This window comes from Neofelis nebulosa, chromosome 11 (assembly GCF_028018385.1).
Source record: "Neofelis nebulosa isolate mNeoNeb1 chromosome 11, mNeoNeb1.pri, whole genome shotgun sequence".
NCBI lineage: Eukaryota > Metazoa > Chordata > Mammalia > Carnivora > Felidae > Neofelis > Neofelis nebulosa.
This window is the reverse complement of record NC_080792.1, coordinates 68,018,383-68,043,018: the sequence shown is the minus strand read 5'-3', so window position 1 is coordinate 68,043,018 and position 24,636 is coordinate 68,018,383. Positions and strand designations below refer to the sequence as shown.

General features: G+C 38.4%; 1 protein-coding gene and 2 pseudogenes across 7 annotated transcripts in view; 2 read left to right on the top strand and 1 right to left on the bottom strand.

Annotated features, from left to right (window-relative positions):
* Positions 1–24,636, bottom strand: part of LOC131490564 (ankyrin repeat domain-containing protein 26-like) — a 246,121-nt gene that overhangs the window by 175,755 nt on the left and 45,730 nt on the right. For 3 of the 7 annotated variants that reach the window (XM_058693070.1, XM_058693073.1, XM_058693072.1), the window contains exons 12-16: positions 23,182–23,352; positions 21,194–21,227; positions 20,475–20,616; positions 2,512–2,725; positions 493–676 (exon numbers count right to left, since the gene is read on the bottom strand). The exons of the other annotated variants lie outside the window; for them this stretch is intronic. In XM_058693070.1, coding sequence (XP_058549053.1) covers positions 493–676; positions 2,512–2,725; positions 20,475–20,616; positions 21,194–21,227; positions 23,182–23,352 — 745 coding nt within the window. The remainder of the gene's footprint in view (positions 1–492; positions 677–2,511; positions 2,726–20,474; positions 20,617–21,193; positions 21,228–23,181; positions 23,353–24,636) is intronic. 7 annotated transcript variants of the gene reach the window in all.
* Positions 6,379–9,188, top strand: LOC131490567 (dnaJ homolog subfamily C member 10-like; annotated as a pseudogene).
* On the top strand, positions 18,536–19,360 carry LOC131490568 (small ribosomal subunit protein uS8-like; annotated as a pseudogene).

Genomic DNA, 24,636 nt, shown 5'->3' with positions numbered 1-24,636 from the left:
GTTTCCATGATGTACAGTGTTGGGTTTTTAAAATTTATATATACATACATGGAGAAAAAGTAATAATAATTAAAAAATAGAATGTATACAAATACATACACACATGTACTTCAAAATGACTAAAGAAGATATTTCAGAATTCGTTTTCTTATGAGCCATTTCTAGCACCTTTTGCTTGTAAAAGTGATTGTTTAGACTTCCATCTTGTAATACTCTGGCCTTCTGATCTGGAGAAAGTTGCCACTGTCACTGCGCTTTTCTACAACCTGGAGATACATTTCATCACCATTCTGGTCTCATACCGTTAAAAAAAAAGTCAAAAGCTGAAGAGGAAAGCTTTAGACAAATGTTCCAAGGAACATGATCCCATGTTTTAATTTATTTTAAACCTAAATAATATATATTGAATCAAAGGGATACCATAAAATATATGTATAATACAGTATATAATATTGATGGAAATATACAATTTTTTATCAAAAACTAATTTACCTGATTCAAATTATCTTTTGCGGCCTTCAATTCCATGTTTAGTGTTCTAAGAGCGAGTTCAAATTCTTGTTTTTTTTCAACTTCTTCCTTATATTGGTCTTCTATTCTTCTTAACTTCTCCCTAATTTTTTCATGCAACACATCAGCATTTCTTCTTTTTTCTTCCTCTTGTTTTAAAGTAAATCTGCAATTAAATGTGCTTATTTTAAAATTTGTTTTGATAGAAATAAAAAGTTCCTTTTAAGATCTGGTTCCACATATGTTGCCTTACTGTCCAAATGAAATTTCTATGTTCTCAAGTTTTTTGTTTTTTTTTTTCCTTTCTAGGGCTCATGTTTTTAATTTGTCACTTCAATCTCTTCCAAAACATATATACCGTTGAAAAGAAGCAAGGACAAAGCATTATGCAACTTAGTTACTTTTAGTCAGTAATAACTCTGGTACATGTTGTAGGAAAGAAGTTTGAAATTATTCAAGAAAGTGAGAGTTGAAAATTACCCCTTTTCCCACAGGTATAATTATTCCTCCACAGGACAGATAATTCAGTTACTCATTAAAAAGAGAAGTTGCTGTTTATAAACAAGTTTATCAATTCACTGGAAATACAATTTCCACTTGACGAAACATTACAGGTACCTCCAAAAATGATGTGCAGTGTAAGAGAGCATCTGCAGATGTTGTTTACACAGCATACACATGCAGATTACTGTCATCCAAGTCTAGGCTAGCAAGTCTAATATCTGTTGTCCTATACATTTTGTTTCTTCTTCCCCAACACTTGCAACTTACCTTGTTGATGATTACCTACTTTATGAATCACTTAGAAATCCCTTCTAGAACACAGGATACATATCAATTAAGTAAACAATAGACAGTAATATGAGCTTTCAGCATACACTTTTGAATTAATTTTATCTACCTATGACAGAGATGTTGGAAAAACTTATCAGTAATCACTTTCCCTATTACTTTTTTTAAAAATGTTTATTCATTTTTGAGAGAGAAAGGGAGAGCCCATGCAAACAAAGGAGGGGCAGAGAGAGAGAGAGAGGGAGACAGAAAATCCGAAGTGGGCTCTGCACTGACAGCAGAGAGCTCAATGCGGGGCTCGAACTCACAAACCCTGAGATCATGACCTGAGCCAAAGTCAGACGCTTGAATGACTGAGCCACCCAGGCACCCCCATTTTCCTTTGTTTAAATTTTTTCTTGAGGGAGAGATGACACAAGTGAACGAGGGCGGAGAGAGAGAAAGAGAGATAGAATCCCACAAGGGGCAGAGAGCGAGGGAGAGACAGAGAGAGAGAAAAGAGGGGCTCACCTGACGTGGGGCTCGTGCTTACCCTAAGCAGGGTTTGAGCCCACCCAAAGCTGGGCTCAAACTCACGAGATCATCACCTGAGCTGAAGCCAGATGCTTAACCAACTGAGCCACCCAGGCACCCCCACTTTACCTTTTAACCCCTGCATGTTAAGAATCTAATGGAATCAATTTTCGGGAATTTTACTGTCTTGAGAAAAATGACCATTTTATACTCTGTTTGTAGATACAGGAATTAATATAAGGTTTCCTGAGAACAATTTAAAAATATGAATCAAAGACCTTTTTTAAAATTTTTATACTTTAACCAAATTATATTACATTGAAGAATTTATTCCAAGTAACCAGAAATGCAGAAATAGATTTATATAAAAGACATTCTTGACAGCACTAATTAAAATACAGAAAGATGAAAAACAAGCAGAATTCAATCGGTTAAATAATGATGTTTCTTGGACTATGGTGGACTTTTCCATGGCCATTAAAATTGTGATTTGGAATAGACATTAAATTATTAGAAGTATTCACTGTTAAGAACGTACTGTGTTATTTCCAAGAATCTCACACTTCACAACACTAAAGAAGGTTTCTTTCCTGGAAAATCCTGTAAGGTTAAGTTTGCAGTTACAAAACTGCCCCTACACATCTGTCGTACTAAAGTCAAGAGTTCAAATATTTCTTTAAAACCGACATGCTATACCTCAAACTGCATACTTCATGTTCCCATTCCACTTTTTGATGCTCTAACCGTGATATCACGTCTTTGGCTTCTCGTAGCTCGTTTTGTAGTGCACTAACCGTTTTTTCCATTTTTTTAATTTTTCCGGTAAGTAGTTTACAGTGATTTTTGTTAAATTTCTTTAATCTTTCATAGGAAACAAGTATATTTTGGATTTTTAATAAGCCAGCAGAATCTGCATCAGAGGAGAAACAGAAACAGAAATAAAATATATGAGTACTTCTTGCATATACAGGACGGTGCATCTTCAATTCACTCATCCACACATTGAATAAATATATACTTTCAATGGAAGACATTATAGTCAGCTCTACAGATACACTAGAGAAGACCCCTGTTCTCGATTAGCTTAAAGTTTAGTGAAGGAGAAAGACAACTCAAATGGTAAGTCTAAATTCAGATAGTTCCTATTAGAAAACAGAGTTTTGTGATCATAACTTGATCCAGATTGGGCCCAAGAAAGATAGATTTCCCTGAAGAAGAGGTAACTATACTGAGGAATGAAGGATGAGCAGGAGGCAATTAAGCAAAGGAGGAAGACAAGCACTCTCGACAGTCTAGAGCATGTGCCGAAGTTCCACTGTAACCTGCTTCTGGCCGACATGGAGTAACACGTACTGATTGATCTTCCTACCTGAAGCAGGCAAAACCAAAACAGACAAATTACAATTTTAACATGATTTTCAAGACACAGAACTTCAGACAATGAAGGACAATGATCCCTGAAAACAAAACACGTTAGCCTAACGCATGCTCAAGCTCACTGCCTTGAGAGAGTTTTCAGGCTATGACCCAGGAGACATAAATGATTTAAATAGACTCCACCAGACTCCTTGAGTCGAGGTGACGAAACTGAGAGTCTGGTGAATTCAAGGCACATAGAGATGACAGGTCAGGATCCAGGAGAAGAGAAAGCAGAACACAGAAAGAACCCTGGACATCTGCAGAGGGTCCCCTTTGGCTACTCAGCAGAGTAACAACCAATGCATACATGGAAGGAAGTCATCAAGGGAAAAAAATCTGAAAAGATAGAGGAAACACTGCCTGGTGCTCCCACAGCACTAGAGACAGTATCTATTCACATTAGCTAGGATAGAAAACCTCATCATTTGCTTTAGGCTGATCACCTCTCTGGATTCATCCAATAATTCGTAATAGCAACACTAAAGGATCCATCTGTTTGTAAGCAACCTAACTATATCTCCAAACAAAGCATGAAAAGATAACTAGAGGCATAGAAGCTATTGTTTTAAAAACCAAATAGCACTTACAGAGATGTAAATTATGTTAGACATGAACAATACGATGGACAGGAATAAACACATGTTAGACATCACAAAACAAAAGACTGAAGTTTAACATTGGAAACCCGGGAGAAAACTTCAAGGGGGAAATACACAATTGCCCAAAGAGGCAGGGGAAAGGGACAGGAAAAAAAAAATGGCGCAAATATTCCTAAGCCTCATGAAAACGATAATCCCACCGACCCAGGAAGGATCTGTCTAGGAAAGAAGAAATGGAAGTCAACTCTTGTAATTTTCCTAAACTATATACGATGTGGTATAACATTAATGGAAGCTAGACTGTGTTGTTTAACCCACAGACTATAAAACCTAAACCAACCACCACAATAGCAAAACTGAAAAGTTCTAGCTAGGAAGCCTAAATAAATAAGTGAATAAGTGAATAAATAAATAAATAAGAAATGGATAAAACTGAATCATAAAAATGACTCGATTACAAGAAAGCGGAAAAAGAAGAGAACAGGAACAAGGAGCAGATAGGACAAATGCAAATGCATTCAAACAGCATGATGACAGATTCAAAGCAAACAAATGCAAATCAAACAGCATGATGACAGATTCAAATCAACTATATCAATAACCACACAAATGAAAACGGTCTAAAAGCCTCAACTAAGACGCAGAGTGTCAGAATGGATAAAAAAGGAAGACTCAGCTATATGCTACCTATACAAAATGCACTTAAAATGTCAAGATGGAAATTTGTTCAAAAGACAGAAATATGATATAGCACACTAACACTTGACCAAAGAAGGCTGAGCTAGAGTGGCTATATGAATACCAGACAAAACAGTTTCATAACAAAAAATTATTACCAGCAATAAACAACAGGTCATTGTATAATCATAAAAGGGTCAATGAATAGCAATCTTAAATGTTCATGGATCTGTTAATGGCTTCAAAGTACCTGGAGCAAAAATTGATAGAACTGAAAAGCGAAATAGGCCAATTCACAATTATAGTCTGATATTTCAATAGGCACAACATCAGCAAGGACACAGTAGACTTGACCACCACTATTCTTCCCAAGGATCCATGGAACACTTACCAAAAGAGACTATACTCTGGGTCATAAAATAAATCTTAATAAAAGGAAGAAGAGGCCTGAAGTCATAAAAGTGTGTCCCCTGACCACAAAGCAATCAAATCAGAAATCAAGAACAAAAATATCTCTGGAAAATACTCAACTATTTGCAAACTACAGAACACATCGAAATATCCCCTGGGTCAAAGAAGTAAGGAAAAGAGAAAAAAATTAGAAAGGATTCTGAACTGAATGAGAATGAAACCACAGTAGAATTTGTAGAGTCCTGCTTTAGTAGCACTCACATGAAGACTGATGGCACTGAATGTATACATTAAAAAAGAAGAGGGAAGTGCGATGCTCCTTGCTGCCTTTGTGGCTCCTCAGCTGCTTCCCAGGCGCCCCTCCCCACCCTGCCCCTGTGGCAGTTGGAGAGCTAGAGCTTTGCTCACCTGCCCACAGAGCTGGCTTTCAGCCTGGTGGGGGCGGGGTGCGCCACCTGCCCGGAATTGAAGGTGGGGGAGTAGCTGCAGGAGGCGACCACCCTACCCTGAGGTGGGCAGGGGACGGACCCCCCCCCGCCCCCCACTCCACCAGGCCCCGCCACCCCCCCACCACTCCCCACCCCCACCACCCCGCCAGCGCCAACGCCCGCCCCCGCCACCCTCCCCCCTTCTGCTGGAGCCCAGGCGGCAACAGTGGCAGAGGCATGGGCCCTTCTGGAAGGGAGAGCCCAATGTCTGTGCACCTGTCTCCCCTCCCTTCCTCTCCACCCCTGCCATGGGTTTTGTGTTCTAGCTCCCATCTTTTTCTGATTACCTATATCATCACCCTTCTTCCAGCCGGCCTCGTTTCCCAGTTTCTTGCCACAGTTTCTCTCACTTAAGCCTCAGTTACTCAGGCTCTTTTTACCCTAGTCCTGCCAGAGACTTCGCACAACCAGCAGCACTTAATAGTCTCTTTCATGGGATGTCCCCGTCATTCCCCTCTCCCCACATCCTATTCGGGGCTGATGGCAGCCAGGAACCCTTCCTATGACATTTACCGGCAGTTTCCATCTGGCCCTGAGGCTTGGCGCAGATCAAGTCCACCACGCCCACGCTGCGAAGGACCCCTAGGAGAACCACTTGTCCCATGGTGGTATTGGACAAGATGTTCTCTGTTTTCCTGGGGTTGTTTATTTTAGTCTGAATATTTGTTACTCTCCACCGCTATACTTTACAAAGGTATGTTCTGGTTGCATGACAAGGAGTTAGAAATGAGCCAGAGACCATTTGCAGGCAAGGAGAAGACTTCGACATTTAGGATTAAAGGAAGAAAGGAGAAACAGAATGTTAAGAAGGTTAGATTTCTCAAAGTATTTTGATATCTTTTATGATCTGAGGAAGTGCAGATTACTGACCCTACACAGATTGACACGTTGGGAGAAAATTTCATGATGCTTGATTCGCTCTTGGAGTAACGAAAACACAAGTTCTCAAACCTGCATATTCTCTCAGTTGGAACCAGCTGTATATCTGAATGTTCACTTCCATCAGAACTTGTATAAGAGAAAGAATGGGAGTCTGGTTCAACAAAAATGACTACGTCCGGGACCTGAAAAGGGTCATTCTGGTTCCTAATAGTGTATATGGACATTTTAGTGGGCACAGATCGGGATTTTTACAGTTTACTTGGAGTATCCAGCACTGCAAGCAGTAGAGAAATAAGACAAGCTTTCATGAAATTGGCATTGAAGCTACATCCTGATTAAAAAAAAAAAAAAAAACACGAATAACCCGGGGTGCCTGGGTGGCTCAGTCAGTTGAGCGTCCACCTTCCGCTCGCTTGGGTCATGATCTCACAGGTCGTGGGTTGGAGCCCCGCGTCCTGCTCTGTGCTGATGCCTTGGAGCCAGGGGCCTGCTTTGGATTCTGTGTCTCCGTCTCTCTCTGCCCCAACCCACTTGCATTCCGTCTCTGCCTCTCTCAAAAGTAAATAAACATTAAAAAAATAATAAATAAATAAATAAATAAATAAATCAACCAAACAAACAAATGAATAACCCTAAAGTACGGAGTGATTTTTCAAAAATAAATAGAGCATATGAGGTACTCAAAGATGAAGATCTGTGGGAAAAGTATGACAAATATGGAGAAAAGGGACTTGCAGATAATCCAGAAAATGGCCCGTATGAAAGCTGGGATTATGGTTGTTATGACTTTGGTATTTATGACGATGATCCTGAAAGCAGAACATTGGATAGAAGAGAACTGGATGCTGCTGTTAATTCTGGAGAACTGTGGTTTGTGAACTTTTACTCCCCAGGATGTTCACACTGCCATGAATTAGCTCCCACATGGAGAGACTGTGCTAAAGAAGTAGATGGATTACTTCGAATTGGTGCTGTTAACTGTGGTGATGATAGACTGCTTTGCCGAATGAAAGGAGACAACGGATCTCCCAGCCTCTTCCCTTTCAGGTCTGGAATGGCCACAATGAAATATCACGGTGACAGATCAAAGGAAAGTTTGGTGAGTTTAGCTATGCAGCGTGTTAGAAGCACAGTGACGGAATTATGGACAGGAAATTTTGTTCACTCCATAGAAACTGCTTTTGCTGCTGGCGTTGGCCGGCTGATCATTTTTTGTTGCAAAGGAGGAGACTGTTTAACTTCATAGACACGACTCAGGCTCAGGGGCATGTTGGATAGTGTTGTTAATGTAGGACGGATGGACTTTGCCACCCAGGACAAACTGTGTAAAAGTTTGGTATTCTGACAAGTATTACTGCCTATTTTCCTCCTGGTGCCACATTAAATAACAGAGAGAAAAGCAGCGTTTTGTTCCTTAATTCATTGGATGCTAGAGAAATATATTTGGAAATCGTGCATCGTCTTCCAGATTTTGAACTGCTTTCGGCAAATACACTAACGGGTCGATTGGCTCGTCATTGGTGGCTCTTATTGTTTAGTTTTGGAAAACATGAAAATTCAAATGATCCTGAGTTGAAGAAACTCAAAACTCTACTCCAAAGTGAACATATTCAAGTTGGCAAGGCTGACTGTGCCTCTGCACCAGACATCTGTAGTAATCTCTCTGTATTTCAGCCATGTCTAGCAGTATTTAAAGGACAAGGAACCAAAGAATATGAAATTCATCATGGAAAGAAGATTCTATATGATATACTGGCCTTTGCCAAAGAAAGTGGTAATTCTCATGTTGCCACGCCTGGACCTCAAATTTTTCCTGCCGATGACAAGGAACCGTGGCTTGTTGATTTGTTTGTGACATGTTGTCCACCATGTCGAGCTTTATTGCCAGAGTTACGAAAAGCCTCAAAGCATCTGTGTGGTCAGCTTACGTTTGGTACACTAGATTGTACGGTTCACGAGGGACCCTGTAACACATAAAGCATTCAGCGGATCCAACAACAGTGGCATTGAACCAATCCAAGGTTCGTGAATATGAAAGACATCACTCTGCTGAACAACAGATCTTGGAATTCATAGAGGATTTTAAGACTCCTTCAGTGATCTCCCTGAAGCCCACCACTTCCAATGAACTAGTTAAACAAAGAAAACATGATGAAGTCTGGATGGTTGACTTCTACTCCCCATGGTGTCACCCATGTCAAGGCCTAATGCCAGAATGGAAAAGAATGGCCCGGACACTAACTGGACAGTTACTGTGGGCAGTATAGACTGCCAACAGTATCGTTCTTTTTGTGCCCAAGAAAATGTTCAGGGATACCCTGAGATAAGATTTTCCCCCCCAGACCAAATAAAGCTTTTAAGTATCACAGTTACAATGGTTAGAAGAGAGACTTGGTGTCTAGGATTTCTACCTCAAGCATCCATAGATCTAATGCCTCAGAATTTCGATGAAAAAGTTATGCAAGGGAAAAATCACTGGGGGATTGAATTCTATGCTCCTTGGTGTGGACCTTGCCAAAATTTTGCTCCCGAGTTTAAGCTCTTGGCTAGGATGATGAAAGGAAAAGTGAAAGCTAGAAAAGTTGACTGTCAGGCTTACGCTCAAACATGCCAGAAAGCTGGCATCAGAGCCTATCCGACTGTTAAATGTTATCCCTACGCAAAAGCAAAGAGAAACATTTGGGGAGAGCAAATAGATGCCAGAGATGCAAAAGCAATCGCTGCCTTAATATATGAAAAACTGAAAAATCTCCACACTCATGGAAAGAGAGATAAGGATGAACTTTAATGATGTGAAGATGAAGAAAAAAGAGAAAAGGAATTCTAACACATGACATCAGAGGATCAACTTTGTAGGATGTTGCTACATTCTGGGTCGGAATAAAGGAACATTATCTCAGAAGTGGAATCGCACCATCTGAATTCTGTACAACATTAGTATAAATGAAGGGTCTGCAAGCTTTTTCTGTAAAAGGCCAAACTGTAAATATTTTAGGCTTTGTAGACCATGTACATTTGTCACAGAGTCCTTTGTTTTTGCTTTGTTTACAACCCTTTAAAAAGTCTGAAAACTTTTCTTGGCTCAGGGCCATACACAAACAGGCCAAGCCACATTCAGTCCATGGGCCATAGATTGCTAAGCCCTGGAAATGATACTAAAACTGCCTGGCTCAAACAGGAGCCTGCTCTGTCATGTACATATACGTCTAGGGTCTATTCCTTAAAGTTTTGTGGCTGGCCTGAAAGGAAATAACTTGGTATTTAGTTACCTGTCTTAAAAATTGTGTGAAATGGCCACCATGTGGCCAGCAGATACCTGATTTTCATGCTGCATTTTAGTGAAGAGATTTTCTTCTTCTTTCTTTCTAAAGGTTGAAGAACTGAATTTAATTTTTCACAATTGAGAAAAATTTTGGTAACATAACTCCAATAGATTTCTACAGCATCTGGAAGAAGAAGGAGAAGAAAGAAGAAGAAAGAAGAAGAAAGAAGAAGAAGAAGAAGAAGAAGAAGAAGAAGAAGAAGAAGGGGAGGGGGACGAAGAAGGAGGGGAGGAAGAAGGAGAGGAAGAAGAGGAAGAAGAAGAAGAGGATGAGGAAGAAGAGAGGTCTGTTGGTTCCACCTTTAGAAACTAGAAAAAGAAAACAAATTAAAGCCAACCAAGCAGACAAAAGGAACTAATAAAACTCAAAGACAAAATCACATGAAAGAAAGCAGAAAAATGATAGAGAATAACCGATGAAACTAAATGCTTTCAGGAGGTGAAAAAAGGGATAAATTTCTACCAAGACTGATCCTGAAATGAAGAGAAACAAAGGAAATATTAACAATATATGAGAAATTAGGAATGTACCATTACTAGAGATTCACAGATACTAAAAAAATAACAAAGTAATATTATGAACTTTATATAATTAATTCGACAACTCAGATGCAGTGGGTAAATCCCGTGGAAGACAGAAATTAGCAAAGCTCAATCAAGAATAAGGGGTACCTGGCTGGCTCAGTTGGTAGAGCATGTGACTCTTGATCTCTGGATTGTGAGTTCAAGCCCCATGTTGGGTATAAAGATTGCTTAAAAATAAAATAAAGTAAAATGAAATGAAATGAAATGAAATAAAAAATAGAATAAAGGAAAAAAAAGAATAGATTAGCTAACTAACTCTATAACTATAAAAGAAACTAAAGTCTTAGTTAAAGATCTTTCCACACAAAACAATTCCAGGGCCACGTGGCTACTCTGGTAAATTCAACCAACATTTTAGGAACAGATGTCATCTATTCTACACAAAGTCTCCCCCAAAAATGGAGGGGAGAAATATTTCTCCCCTCATTCTATAATGCTAGCATTACCTGAAACCAAAACTAGACAAAGATACTATAAGAAAGAAAATTCTGTCATAAACATGGGAGTAAAATTTCTGAAGAAACCATCCACAAATCAAATCTAACACTACATTAAGGAGGGGGTGAGTCAACATGACAGAGAAGTAGGGGGACGTGAAATTACCGCATCCCTCAAACACAGCAGTGAGGCAAGAAGATGTGGAAATATAGGAATCCGGGCTACAGAGTGACATAAACATCTCCAGGGGCCCAGGGGGACAACTTGCCAGGTCATGGAGATTTTTAATCTATATTTTCTGCACCTCTTCTGTATCTCCTTCTTCTTTACTTTCCTCTCTCTCTCTCTCTCTCTCTCTCTGTGTGTGTGTGTGTGTGTGTGTGTCTCACTCTCTCTCTTCCCTCCTTGGATTAAGTTGTATAGTTTCTCTGATTCTCTGCCTGGTCAATTTTTTGTCTTCTTCTCTTTTCCCTTGCCCCTGTCATTTCTCCCTTTGTATGGGATAAGACATGTTCCATCACCACCGCCCCCCCCCACTCTTTAAATTCTTTTCCAAGGTTACCTTTTCCAAGGTTAGATTATGAAGAAATCTAAGCACACCTAGTGGAATGGCCAACCCACCAATAGGAGTAGGGAAATAAAGCAACCAGAGTCCCAACAACAGAGAGTATGAAACACACTCCAAAAATACCTGTTGAAGGGCCAGGCCCTGGACAGTGTATGACCCCTTTTTAAAATAGTAGTGCTCTCAGGTGCAGGACACATGACAAGTAGGAAAACACATAAAGTACTGAACACTGATGAAATGGAAGAATTCTCATCAAAAGAAACTCCAGGAAGAAATGACAGCTAGAGAACTGCTCAAAACAGATATAGACAATACATATACTGGTTCAAGAATTTAGAATAATAGTTGTAAGATTAACAGCTGAGCTTACAAAAAAGCATAGAAGACAGCAGAGAATCTATTGCTGCAGGGATCAAGGAACTAAGAAATAGTCACAACAATTAAGAAATATTGGAAATAAGATGCAAAATCAACTAGATGCAGTAATGGCAAGGATGGAGGAAACAGAGGGGAGAATAAGTGACATAGAGGATGAAATTATGGAAAATGATGAAGCCAAGAAAAAGGGTGATAAGAAAATATTAGACCATGAGGGGAGTATTAGAAAACTAAGTGATTCAATGAAATGTAATAATATCCATATCATCAAAGTTCCAGCATAAGAGAGAGAGAAAAGGGCAGAAGGTTTACTTGAACAAATTATAGGTGACAACTTCCTTAATCTGGAGAAGGAAGCAGACATCCAAATCCAGCAGGCACAGACAACTCCCTTCAGATTCAACAGGAATAGGTCTTCTCCACAGCTATCATAGTGAAACTGGCAAGTTACAAAGAGAAAGAGAGAATTCTGAAAGCAGCAAGGGACAAACGGGCCTTAACATGCAAGGGTAGACACATATGGGTAGTAGCAGACCTGTCCACTGAAACTTGGCAGGCCAGGAGGGGATGGTAGGAGAAAGTCCATGTGCTGAATAGGAAAATATGCAGCTAAGAATCCTTTCTCCATCAAGGCTGTCATTCAGAATAGGAGAGATAAGCTTTCCCAGAAAAAAACTAAAAGGGCTCATGACCACTAAACCAGCCCTGCAGGAGATCCGCAGGAAGACTACGTGAATGGAATGTTGCCAAGTCTACAAAGGACCAGAAACATCACCACAAGCATGAAACCTACAGACAACACAATGACACTAAATCCATATCTTTAAATAATCACTCTGAATGTGAATGGACTAAATGCCCCTATCAAAACACACAGGGTATCAGAATGGATTAAAACAACAACAACAACAACAACAACAACAACAACAACAACAACAGCAACAAAATCCATCTATATGCTGTCTACAAGAGACTTATTTTATTTTATTTTATTTATTTAAAAAAAAATTTTAAATGTTTATTTTTGAGACAGAGAGAGAAAGAGCATGAACGGGGGAGGGGCAGAGAGAGAGGGAGACACAGAACTGGATACAGGCTCCAGGCTCTGAGCCATCAGCCCAGAGCCCGACGTGGGGCTCGAACTCACGGACCGCGAGATCGTGACCTGAGCTGAAGTCGGACGCTTAACCGACTGAGCCACACAGGCGCCCCAAGAGACTTATTTTAGACATGAGGACACCATTAGACTGAAGGTTAGGGAATGGAGTACCATGTATTATGCTACTGGAAGTCAAAAGAAAGCTGGAGTAGCCATACTTAGATGAGACAAATGAGATTTCAAACTACAGACTCTAACAAGAGATGAAGAAGGGTAATATGTCATAGTTGAGGGATCTATCCATCAAGAAGAGCTAACAATTGTAAATGTTGGTGGCCCCAACTTGAGACCCCACAAATATATAAATCGATTAATCACAAACATAAGCAATCTTCTTGATAATCATATGGAAATTGTAGGTGACTTTAATACTCCCTTACAACAATGGACAGATCATCTAGGCAGAAAATCAAGAAAGAAACAAAGGACAGCAGCAGAATACACATTCTTCTCGAGTACACGTGGAACATTCTCCAAAACAGGTCACACAGCAGGTCACAAAACAGCCCTCAATAAATATAAAAGAACTGAGATCATACCATGCATATTTTCAGATCACAACACTATGAAACTTGAAATCAAACAAAAGAAAAAGTTTGGAAAGCCTCTGAACGCATGGAGGTTAAAGAACATCCTATTGGCGAAAGAATGGGTCAACCAGACGATGAAAAGAGAAATTTAAAAAATATAGAGGCAAATGAAAATGAAAACATGACAGTCCAAACCCTTTGGGATGCAGCAAAGGCATCCCTAAAAGGAAAACACATTGCAATCCAGGCATTTCTCAAGAAATAAGAACAATACAAAATACAAAATCGAACCTCACACCTAAAGAAACTAGAAGAAGAAGAGCAAAGAAACCCTACAGCCATTAGAAGAAATAATAAAGATTAGAGCAGAAATAAACACTATAGAATCCAAAAAAACCCACAAAAAAACAAAACACAAAACACAAAAGGGTAGAACAGATCAGTGAATCTAAGAGCTGCTTTTTTTTAACGAATAAATAATCTTGATAACCCCCTAGACAGCTTTCTCAGAAAGAAAAGAGAATCCAAAGAGATGAAATCATGAATGAAAGAGGAGAGATCACAATCAACACCACAGAAATTCAATTATTAGAGAATACTACGAAAATGTATATGCCAACAAACTGGACAACCTGGAAGAAATGGACAAATACCTAGACAACCACACACTACCCAAACTCAAATGGGAAGAAATAGAATGTTTGAACAGACCCATAACCAGCGAAGAAATCCAATCAGTTATCAAAAATCTCCCAATAAATAGGAGTCCTGGGCCAGAAGTCTTCCCAGGGGAATTCTACAAGACATTGAAAGCAGAGTTAATACCTATACTTTTCAATCTGTTGAACAAAGAAATGGAAGAAAAGCTTCCGGACTCACTCTGTGAAACGAGCATTCCCTTGATTCCCCAACAGATAGAGACCCCACTAAAAAGGAGAATGACAGGCCAATGTTCCTGATGAACATGGATGCCAAAATTCTTAACAAGATACTAGCAAATCCAATTCGGCAGTGCATGAAAGAATTCTTCACCATGATCAAGTGGGATTCATTCCTGGGCTACAGGGCTGGCTCAATATTCGCAAATCAATCAAAATGATACATCACATTAATAGAAGAAAGGATACGATCATCCATATGATCCTGTCAATAAATGCAGAAAAAAACATTTGACAAACTACGGCATCCTTTGTTAAGAAAAACCTTCAAGAAAGTTGGGATAGAAGGAACATACCTTAACATCATAAAAGCCATATATGAGAAGCTCGCTGCTAATAGCATCCTCAATGGGGAGAAACAGAGAACTTCCTGCCCCACCCCCACCGGAGATAAGGAACATGAAAGGGATGTCCACTCTCACCAGTGTTGTTTACCATAGTGTTGGAAGTCCTAGCCTCAGCAATCCCAACAAAATGAAATAAAACTCATCCAAATTGGCAAAGAAGAAGTTAAACTTTCACTTTTCGCAGATGACATGATACTCTACATGGAAAACCTGAAAGACTCCACCAAAAAGCTGCTCGAACTGATACATGAATTCAGCAGAGTCACAGGATACAAAAATCAACACACAGAAATTGATTGCACTTCTATATACCAATAATGAAGCCACAGAAAGAGAAATCAAGAAACTGAGCTCATTTACAATTACACCAAGAACCATAAAATACCTAGGAATCAACCTAACCAAAGATATAAGAGATTTGTATCCTGAAAACTATAGAAAAATATCAAAGAAATTGAAGAAGACACAAAGAAATGGAAAAACATTCCATGCTCATGGACTAGAAGAAGAAATATTATGAAAATGTCGATACGACCCAAAGCAATCTACACATTCCGTGCAATCCCAATCAACATTGCACTGGCACTCTTCTCAGAGCTAGAAGAAACAATCCTAAAATTTGTAGGGAACCACAAAAGATCCCAGATAGCCAAAGTAATGTTGAAAAAGAAAACCAAAGCTGGAGGCGTCACAATCACAGACTTTAGCCTCTACTACAAAGCTGCAATCAAGAGAGTATACTATCGGCACAAAAAGAGACACAAAGGCGAATGGAACCGAATAGAGAATCCAGAAATGGACCCACAAATGTATGGCCAACTAAACCTTGGCAAAGCAGGAAAGAGTATCCAATGGAAAAAAGATAGGTTCTTTAGCAAATGGTGCTGGGAGAGCTGGACAGCACCATGCGGAAGAATGAAACTGGACCAGTTTCTTACACCATACATAAACTCAAAATGGATGAAAGACCTCAATGTGAGAGAGGAAACCATCAAAACCCTAGAGGAGAACACAGGCCACAACCTCTTTGACCTTGGCCACAGCAACTTCTACTCAACACATCTCTGAAGGCAAGGGACATAAAAGCAAAATTGGACTATTGGGACCTCATCAAGGTAAAAAGCTTCTGCACTGCAAAGGAAACAATCCACAAAATTAAAAGGCACCAATGGGACGGGAGAAGATATTTGCAAATGACATAAAGGATTAGTATCCATACTCTATAAAGAATTTACCAAACTCAACACCTGAAAAACAAATAATCCAGGGAAAGAATGGGCAGAAGACATGAATAGACACTTTTCCAAAGAAGACATCCAGATGGCCAACAGGCACATGAAAGGATGTTCAACGTCGCTCATCATCAGGGAAATACAAATCAAAACCACATTGAGATACCACCTCACACCGGTCAGAGTCGATAAAATCAACAGCTCAGGAAACAACAGATGTTGGTGAGGATGTGCAGAAATGGGAACTCTCTTGCACTGTCGATGGGAATGCACAGTTGGTGCAGCTGCTCTGGAAAACAGTGTGGAGGTTCCTCAAAAAAATAAAAATAGAATTACCCTACAACCCAGGAATTGCACTACTAGGCGTTTATCCAAGGGATACAGGAGTGCTGATTCAAAGGGGCACATGTACCCCAACGTGTATAGCAGCACTATCAGCAATTGCCATATTATGGAAAGAGCCCAAATGTCCATCCACTGATGAATGGGTAAAGAAGACATGGTTCACATATACGATGGATATTACTTGGCAGTGAGAAAGAATGAAATCGTGCCATTTGCAACAACATGGATGGAATTGGAGGGTAGTATGTGAAGTGAAATAAGGCAGTCAGAGAAAAACAGATACCATGTTTTCACTCATATGTGGATTTTGAGAAACGTAACAGAAGAACATGGGGGAACAGAAGAGGGAAAAATCATTTCAGACAGGGAGGCAAACCATGAGAAACACTTAAATGCAGAGAACAAACTGAAGGTTCATGGAGGGTTGGGTAAAGGGGAGAATGGGTGATGAGCATTGAGGAGGGCACTTGTTGGGATGAGCACTGGGTGTTGTATGTAAGTAATGAATCATGGGAATATACTCCCAAAGCCAAGAGCACAATGTATACACTGTATGTTAGCTAACTTGACAATAAATTATATTTAATTAATTAATTAATTAATTAAACTATAGCCGTGTGTGTGTGTGGGGGGGTGGAATCTAACAATACACTAAGGGAAAATTTGTTATGGCCAAATGGTTTTTATCCAAGAAATGCAGAGTTGGTTTAAGATTCAAAAACCAATTAGTGTTATTCACCATATTAACAAACTTTTAAAAAAGGAAAATTATATGATCATCTCCGTAGGTTAAATAAGTCCCTTGTCAAAATTCAACATCGCATTCCAGATAAAAACTTTCAGCAGTCCTGGAATACAAGGGAACTTCAATATGATTTAAAACAAAACAAAACAAGTCATGATAACTCTACAGCTAACGTTACATGTAATGGTAAAAAACTGAATGCATTTAGAAGATCAGGAAGAAGACAAGTAGGACAGTCACTGAATGACTTCTTCTCTTCAGCACTATACTAGCAGTTCTAGCCAACGCAATCAAACAAGAGGAAGCAACAAAGGACATCCAAATAGAAAATGAAGTGAAACTGTCTCTATAGCAATGCCATGGTCACAAAATAGAAGTTGGCAAACACCCACCTGTGGGCCACGTTACTTGTTTTGGTAAATTAAATTTTATCAAAATACAGCCATGTCCATTAATGTATGCAGTATCTATTGACTAACCTTATAGTACAATGGCAAAGCTGTTTAGTTGCGACAGAGAATGTATTAGCTACAAGTCTACAATATTTACCATTGTTAGTAAAATAGTAATTAAAAATGAATTTTAATGAACTTTGCTTATGTAGAAAATCTGACAGAATTAAGAAAAATGCTACTAGAATTAATGAATTTCTGGCGGTACATAGATGACTCAATCGGTTGAGTGTCTCTTGATTTCAGCTCAGGCTATGATCCCAGAGTCATGGGATGGAGCCCTATGACAGGCTCGCACTGAGCATGGAGACTGCTTAAGATTCTCCCTCTCTCTCTCTCTCTCTGCCCCTCTCCCCTGCTCATGTACTCTCTCTAAAATTAAATATATGTATACATATAAATTTATCAAGGTTGGAAGATACAGAATCATTACACAAAAATCAACTGTATTTCTATATACTAGCTATAAAGAATCAAAAATTAAAATTTCACGGCGCCCGTGTGCCTCAGTTGGTTAAGCGCTGGGCTCTGGCTAAGGTCATGAGCTCAACGTTGGTGAGTTCAAGCCCCACGTCGGCTCTGTACTGACTGCTTGGAGCCTGGAGCCTGCTTCAGATTCTGTCTCCCTCTCTCTCTGCCCCTCCCCAACTCATGCTCTGTCTCTCTCTCAAGGGTAAACAGTACAAAAAAATTTAAATTTAAGATATATTATTTACAACTGCACTGAAAATAAAAAATAATCACAGTTAATATCATAAAAGACAGAAAGACCTATACATTAAAAACTACAAAATATTACTGAGAAAATTTTAAAAGACCTATATCAAGGGAGAGATATATCCTCTGTTCAGGGGTTAAAAAATTCAATATTGTCAAGAAGTCAATTCTCCCCAAATAAATCTGTAGATTCAACATAATCTAAACTTCATTTCCCGGAGACCACCAGAGTTGGGGTTTTTTTTGTTTGTTTGTTTTTTTAAGAAACTGACAAACTGATTCTAAAATTCACATGGAAATGCAAAGGATCCAGTGTAGCAAAAGAACACTGAAAAGAACCAAGCAGGACGACTAACACTACCTGATTTCAAAAATTCTTATAAGCTGGCAGTGATTAAAACAGAATAATATGGGTCCACCAAAGATGGCCAAAGAGATCAATGAGACAGAATAGAGCCCATAAATAAACCCACACATATATGGCCAACTGATTATGACAAAGGAGCAATGGCATAAAGTGGAGAAAACACAGCCTTTTCAATAAATGGTGCTGGAACAACTGGATATCCATATGCAAAAGAGTGAACTTGTATCCATACTTTATATCATAAAAAAAGAATATAAAATGGGTCACAGATCTAAATGTGAGACCTCAAACTATAACACTTCTAAAAGAAAGCATGAGAGAAAAACTTTGTGACCTTGTGCTAGGCAAAGATTTCTTAGATATGGAAACCAAAACCTACAATCATACAAGAACAAATGAATGCGTAAACTGGACTTCACCAAAAAGAAAAACTGCTCTTCAAAAACACTGTTGAGAGAAGGAAAAGTCACAGACTGGGAGAAGAAAATCCTTGCCAAAAAAAAAAAGAGAGGTGATAAAGGAACTGTATCTAGCTCTTTCCACCATCTTTCTGTGCCACCATCATGATGCATGTGAATGTCATGGCAGATGCTCCCCAAAGCATAACAATACTGAAAAGAGAAGCAAACGCCAGGTTCTTACTAGGCCGTGCTCCAAAGACATTGTCCACTTTCTAACTGTGATGATGAAGCATGGTTACACTGGTGAATTTAAAATCATTGATGATCACAGAGTTGGGAAAATTGTTGTGAACCTCACAGGCACGTTAAGCAAGCATGGAGTGACTGGCCCCAGAACTGATGGACAATGCAAAGATCTAGAAAAATGGCAAAATAATCTGCTCAGTTTGATTTCATTATACTGACCACCTCAGCTACAGTCATGGACCATGAAGAAGCAAGATGAAAACACACAGAAGGGGAAATCCTGGGATTCTTTTTCTAGGGATGTAATACATATGTGCAAATAAAATGCCTCAATGGAAAACAAAAACAAAAACAACCACAAAAAAAAAACAAAAAGAAAACAAAATAAGAAGGAACTGTGTGTAGAATATACAAAGAATTCTGAAAACTCAACAAGTAAGAAAACAAACAAATTTTTAAAATAAAAAACGATTTGGACAATTCAAAGAAGATATACAGATGGCAAGCAAGCATGTGAAAATATGGTCAACATCGTCAGTTATTAGGAAAATGTATATTCAAACCATAATGATATATAAAATATCCATCCGAATGGCTAGGATTTAAAAAGCTGACAATACTAAGTGTTCATGAATATGTCTGTAGGAATTGGTGCTCTCACAGACTGCTGGTGGGAATGGAAAACGGTACAACTCCTTTAGAAAATGATTTGGCAGCTTCATAATAAGGGAATATAAAGGGACATGAGATTTTTAAGGGTGATGAATATGTTAACTGTCTGGATTGCGGTTATCGTTTCATACGTGTAAACATATGTCAAAACTATCAAATGACACACTTCACATATGTGCAGTTTACCTAACTAAAGCTGTTGGAGACGAAAAGCTCTTTCACAGGAAGAAACGTCTAAAACAGTGGATAAGACACAGACGGAAAGAAGGATGTCAAACAATGCAAGATGAAGCCAGAGGACTGTGGCCTTTTAACCTAATAGCAATGAGAAGTAACAGCTAAGCTTTACGCAAGGAGGTAACATGAAGAAATACACATTTAAAAAAATATATATAATAATTATGGTTGCAGTGCAGACCAAGGTCCTGGGAGGTTGAACGGCAGGGAAAACGGTCCTGAGGTTATCTCAGTCATCTAGGAGAAAAATAATGACCTGACCTGGGTGAAGGCACAGAAGAGAAGCAGAGTTAACAAACACGTTAGATGTGCCATTTCCACTAAGAAAGGTACAGTAGAAATGATGACTCTTTGGCTGAGAGGATACAGTAGTTCTCCTTTTATTTTAATATAAAACATATTTCTGAGATGAGCAGCTCTACAATACAGCAGTGTTCTATGGTGCAGTACTAGGCAAGGTGTGCACATATCACTACAGCCATATACGTAAAAAGGCTTCCTACCTTTACAATCCATGCCAAGTTGTTCAATCAGCAACATGAAATTCTTAGAGTAAGGCAACTCACAATCCTCTGAGGCTGTTTCAGATTCAGATGACTGAATGAAGTCGACAAGGTCATCCATAGAAGTAATTTGCTTTTTGACCTACAAATAAAGAATACCATTTCAAAATGTCCCCCAAATATTTATAAAATATACAAGGTGTAGAGAAGCGATAAATACCCATCTTTTTATAAAAGCAAACACAGGGGCACCTGAGTGGCTCAGTCGGTTGAGCATCCGACTCCATTGTGGCTCAGGTCATGACCTCAGGGTTCCTGAGTTTGAGTCCCATGTTGACCTCCACAATGTCAGCATGGAGCCTGCTTGGGATTCTCTCTCCCCCTCTCCCCCTGCCCCTCCCCCACTTGTGCGTGCTCTCTCTCAAAATACATTTTAAAAATAAGCGAATAAACATTTAAAAGCGAAATCACAGAGACTTTGTAAAAGAACGGATTTTCATCAAAAAGACACCGTTATCAATAGCTAGTATTTCTAAGTAACTTTTTCACAGCAAATGTCTCTACAACAAAGGAAGATTTTCTATTTTTTCACTACATCTTTCATAAAGTATTTTTTTTACCACCGAACAATATCTCTAATAAATATTTATCAAAATAATATAATAAAATAAAAATAAAATAAATAAATAAAATAAAATTACATTGTCTATTTTTCTTACCTTGTTCTTTTTCTTAGAAATTTTCTTTGCAGGTCTGAAAAAAACCCAACAATTCTTTTCAGGCAAATATTAAATACTTAAAATACAAAGAATACTTAAACCTATTGTTTCTGATATAAAATCTCTGCATTTGAAACTAATTTTCTACAAAGGGGATTAAACAATAGAGTAACATTAAACAGCGTAGAAAATATACTACTACTATTAACAAAGGATTAGACGTATCCAGTTGTAATATATGTGCTGCTGAAGCGAGAACAACAAAGTACTAAATTTAGATAAAAACCAACAAAAGCAAAGGAAAATCCTAATGCTACTTGCATTATTTGATAGGCATGATACCATTGTTTTTGTTGTTGCCATTTTTACTAAAAATAAGCTTTTACAAGCACTAAAACCTATTTGGAAAGTGCAAGTTAAGTCCCTATATGAAAGGACCCCTTTTTAACAATCGTGATATTAACGTGTTGAAGACTCACTGTGCAACTACTCTCTAGGCATTACTATGAGCACTTTACATGTCTTCAAGGTATTTGAAGCCCCACAACAATCTTATGAAGTAGGTCATTAGAGTCGGTATTGTACACAGGAAGAAAATGAGGCACAGAAAGTCGAAGTGACTTGCCCAAGAAGCCCTAATCGCTGGCCAAGAACACACCCTGACTTCAAACCCAGGAATGTGCTTTCAAAGCATGTGTTTGATAACATGTGGTTAAAGTAATACTTAAGTGTTTCCAACTAATATAATAGCAAATGAATCTACATTATTATTCTATTTCTAGCTATAGCTGTACATAACAATTTCTGAATCTTACACATTCTTTTAAGAGACTTTATGCCTAGGCAATATTGGAAATCTACTTTCAATAAACTGCAGATTTGCTTCTTCTACAGAAGTTCATCAACAGGCATTCATTTGTTCATTCAACTGTTTATTCCCACATTCAACACATACTTCTTGAACATATAATCTGTGTCAATGACACTGTTGGTACAGGAAGCATGGCTTTTGTAATTTAGAGCTTTCCAGTCCAAAAGGAATAATCTGTGATGGGTTACTAGTTTATTTTCCAATTGTAAATAAACAAAATCTTCCCCTTTCCCCAGAAAGTAAATAAATATTAACTTGATATAACCAGATACTTTCAAGTCCCTAACAAAATCATAGCTATTCATGACGCTATCAAAGGCACTGAATATCTAAAATCATCAAGGAAGGATTAGTTCTGTTCAGAATGGCCTCAGTGTTTGCATACATTTATTATAAGTGTGAGTGTGTATATATATATATACACATATATATACACACACATATACTTATATATACATATAGAATTTATACACAGGTATACATTATATATATATATATATATATATATATATATATATATATATACACTTGCATGCATACATATATATATTTTTAAATCTGCACATTCAATTATAGGAGAATACCCCATTGTGGAACCAATTCTGAATAAACCAACTTCTTCCACAAAATTACATGAATAGGAGTACTAAAGACAGTTACTATAATCTTTAAAAGATACTGTAATACACTCAACAAACTTCCTAATGTTTGGAAACGCAAACAAAATTAAATTAACTAACCATGTCTATCTCTATTGATCATTTCCAACAGCATACATACTCTAAAAGCTCCCATCTTAAAATAAAAAGAGCAAGAAAATGCCTTTGCAACTCACATTCTTTTTCAGTTATCATCCATTTCTCTATTACCTTTCCCAATTAAAATGCTCTAAGGAGTTGTTTACACTTACTCATCTTCCATGCTTCCATGGTGACTACTGAAACTGCTCCCTGACAAAGTCACTTACCCTCATCACAACTTTTCAAGCAGTGTGTTTGATATGTTGAGTATTTCTTGCTTTAGCTTGGACCTACCTACACTACAGCATCTTATTTCCACAAAAGGTAATCACTGCTAAAATTCCTTCACAGGCACATAAAGAATTTATAGATTTTACCTGCTTTCATGCTGATCCTTTTCACTGAAATGGCTGCCATCATTCTTTTGTAGTGGACCACCAGTTAGAGAATCGGCCTTCTTCAACACTGGTGTGATCACAGATCCTTTTGATGTCCCTTTTTCATTTTCACCTTCCTTTAACTTCTTCATATGTAAACCAGGTTCACTCCTTTAAAAAAAAAAAGCCATTAAAAAGCCATAAAAAAGCCAATGTTTTCTAATAATTTTACTGATAAAGAATAAAAAGACAATTTTCATCAAGTTCTGAATTTTACCATTCTGACTTAATTTATTAATTCAGAGGACAGTGCTGAAATACCAACCACATACAAGGAAATACTCATCGGTTGCTTCAAACACAGATAAATATACAATTATAATACAATGTGATTTCTAAGAATTGACATGTGAAAAGCTGTAAGTGAGAACAAGAAAGGCTTTATTGAAGAGGGAAAATAAACAGGAGAGGTCACCAGGAAAAGAAACGGGAGAAAACCATTTTCTTAGAGATTAGAATGTAAGCACAAAGATTACATAGATGGCATCTAGGTGCCTTGAAAGGAAAAGTATACTTTTAGGAACTTGGAAAAAAAAGCATAAGATACATGGAACCAAGTAGTAAGAGTCAGGAAAGAAATTCTGACTCAGACATGGGAGTAATAACTAGATTTGTGCTCTATTTTCGGCTTTTGTTTTAAATATAAAAATGCTTCATTTCAACAAAGTTTTGAAATAGCATGAGGTCCATATAAGATGAAAGAAGAAATCAGGGAAATATCTTAGGGACAAAACTACTTTTAAAATACCCATATGTCAGAGCGATATCAGTATCATAGCTGAGTAAGATGTACCTTGTTGCATCTCCCCACCTACAACAAACTGGCATCTTATCCACCCAAGGGCAAAACTACCTTTGCAGGAGCTGTGGGAATCTAGCACCATATTCCGAGGGACCGAGGAAAAGTCTTGCCTACCCGTGCATCAGGTAACAGGCATACATACTACAGTCTAATCTGTGGACCTAGCAATAGCCCATAAAGTGCCTCCAGTCCCTCCCTCTCAGCCACATCTGGGAGTCCCTCCCTAGAAAACACGGTCTAGGATAATCACCCGCGGATGAGAGAGCCTTTTTTGGAAAACCAGGTGTCCTGCAGAGAATTTCCAGCATACCACTGGAGCAAAAAAATCAGGGTTGGACACACTGAAGAGGTAGTCATTAAAGACTGGAGGCGGTGACTGCTACTTCAAATGCAAAGACAGCAATGCAAAATTGCAAAGAATATAAAATATCAAGGAAATATGATACCATCAAAGGATCACAATAATCTTCCAGTAATCAGTCGGAAACACATGGAGATCTGTAATTTATTTAAAAGAGAATTCAAAAACAGCAGTTTTCAGGAAACTCAGTGAGCTACAAGAAAAACACAAAAAGCCAACTCATTAAAATCAG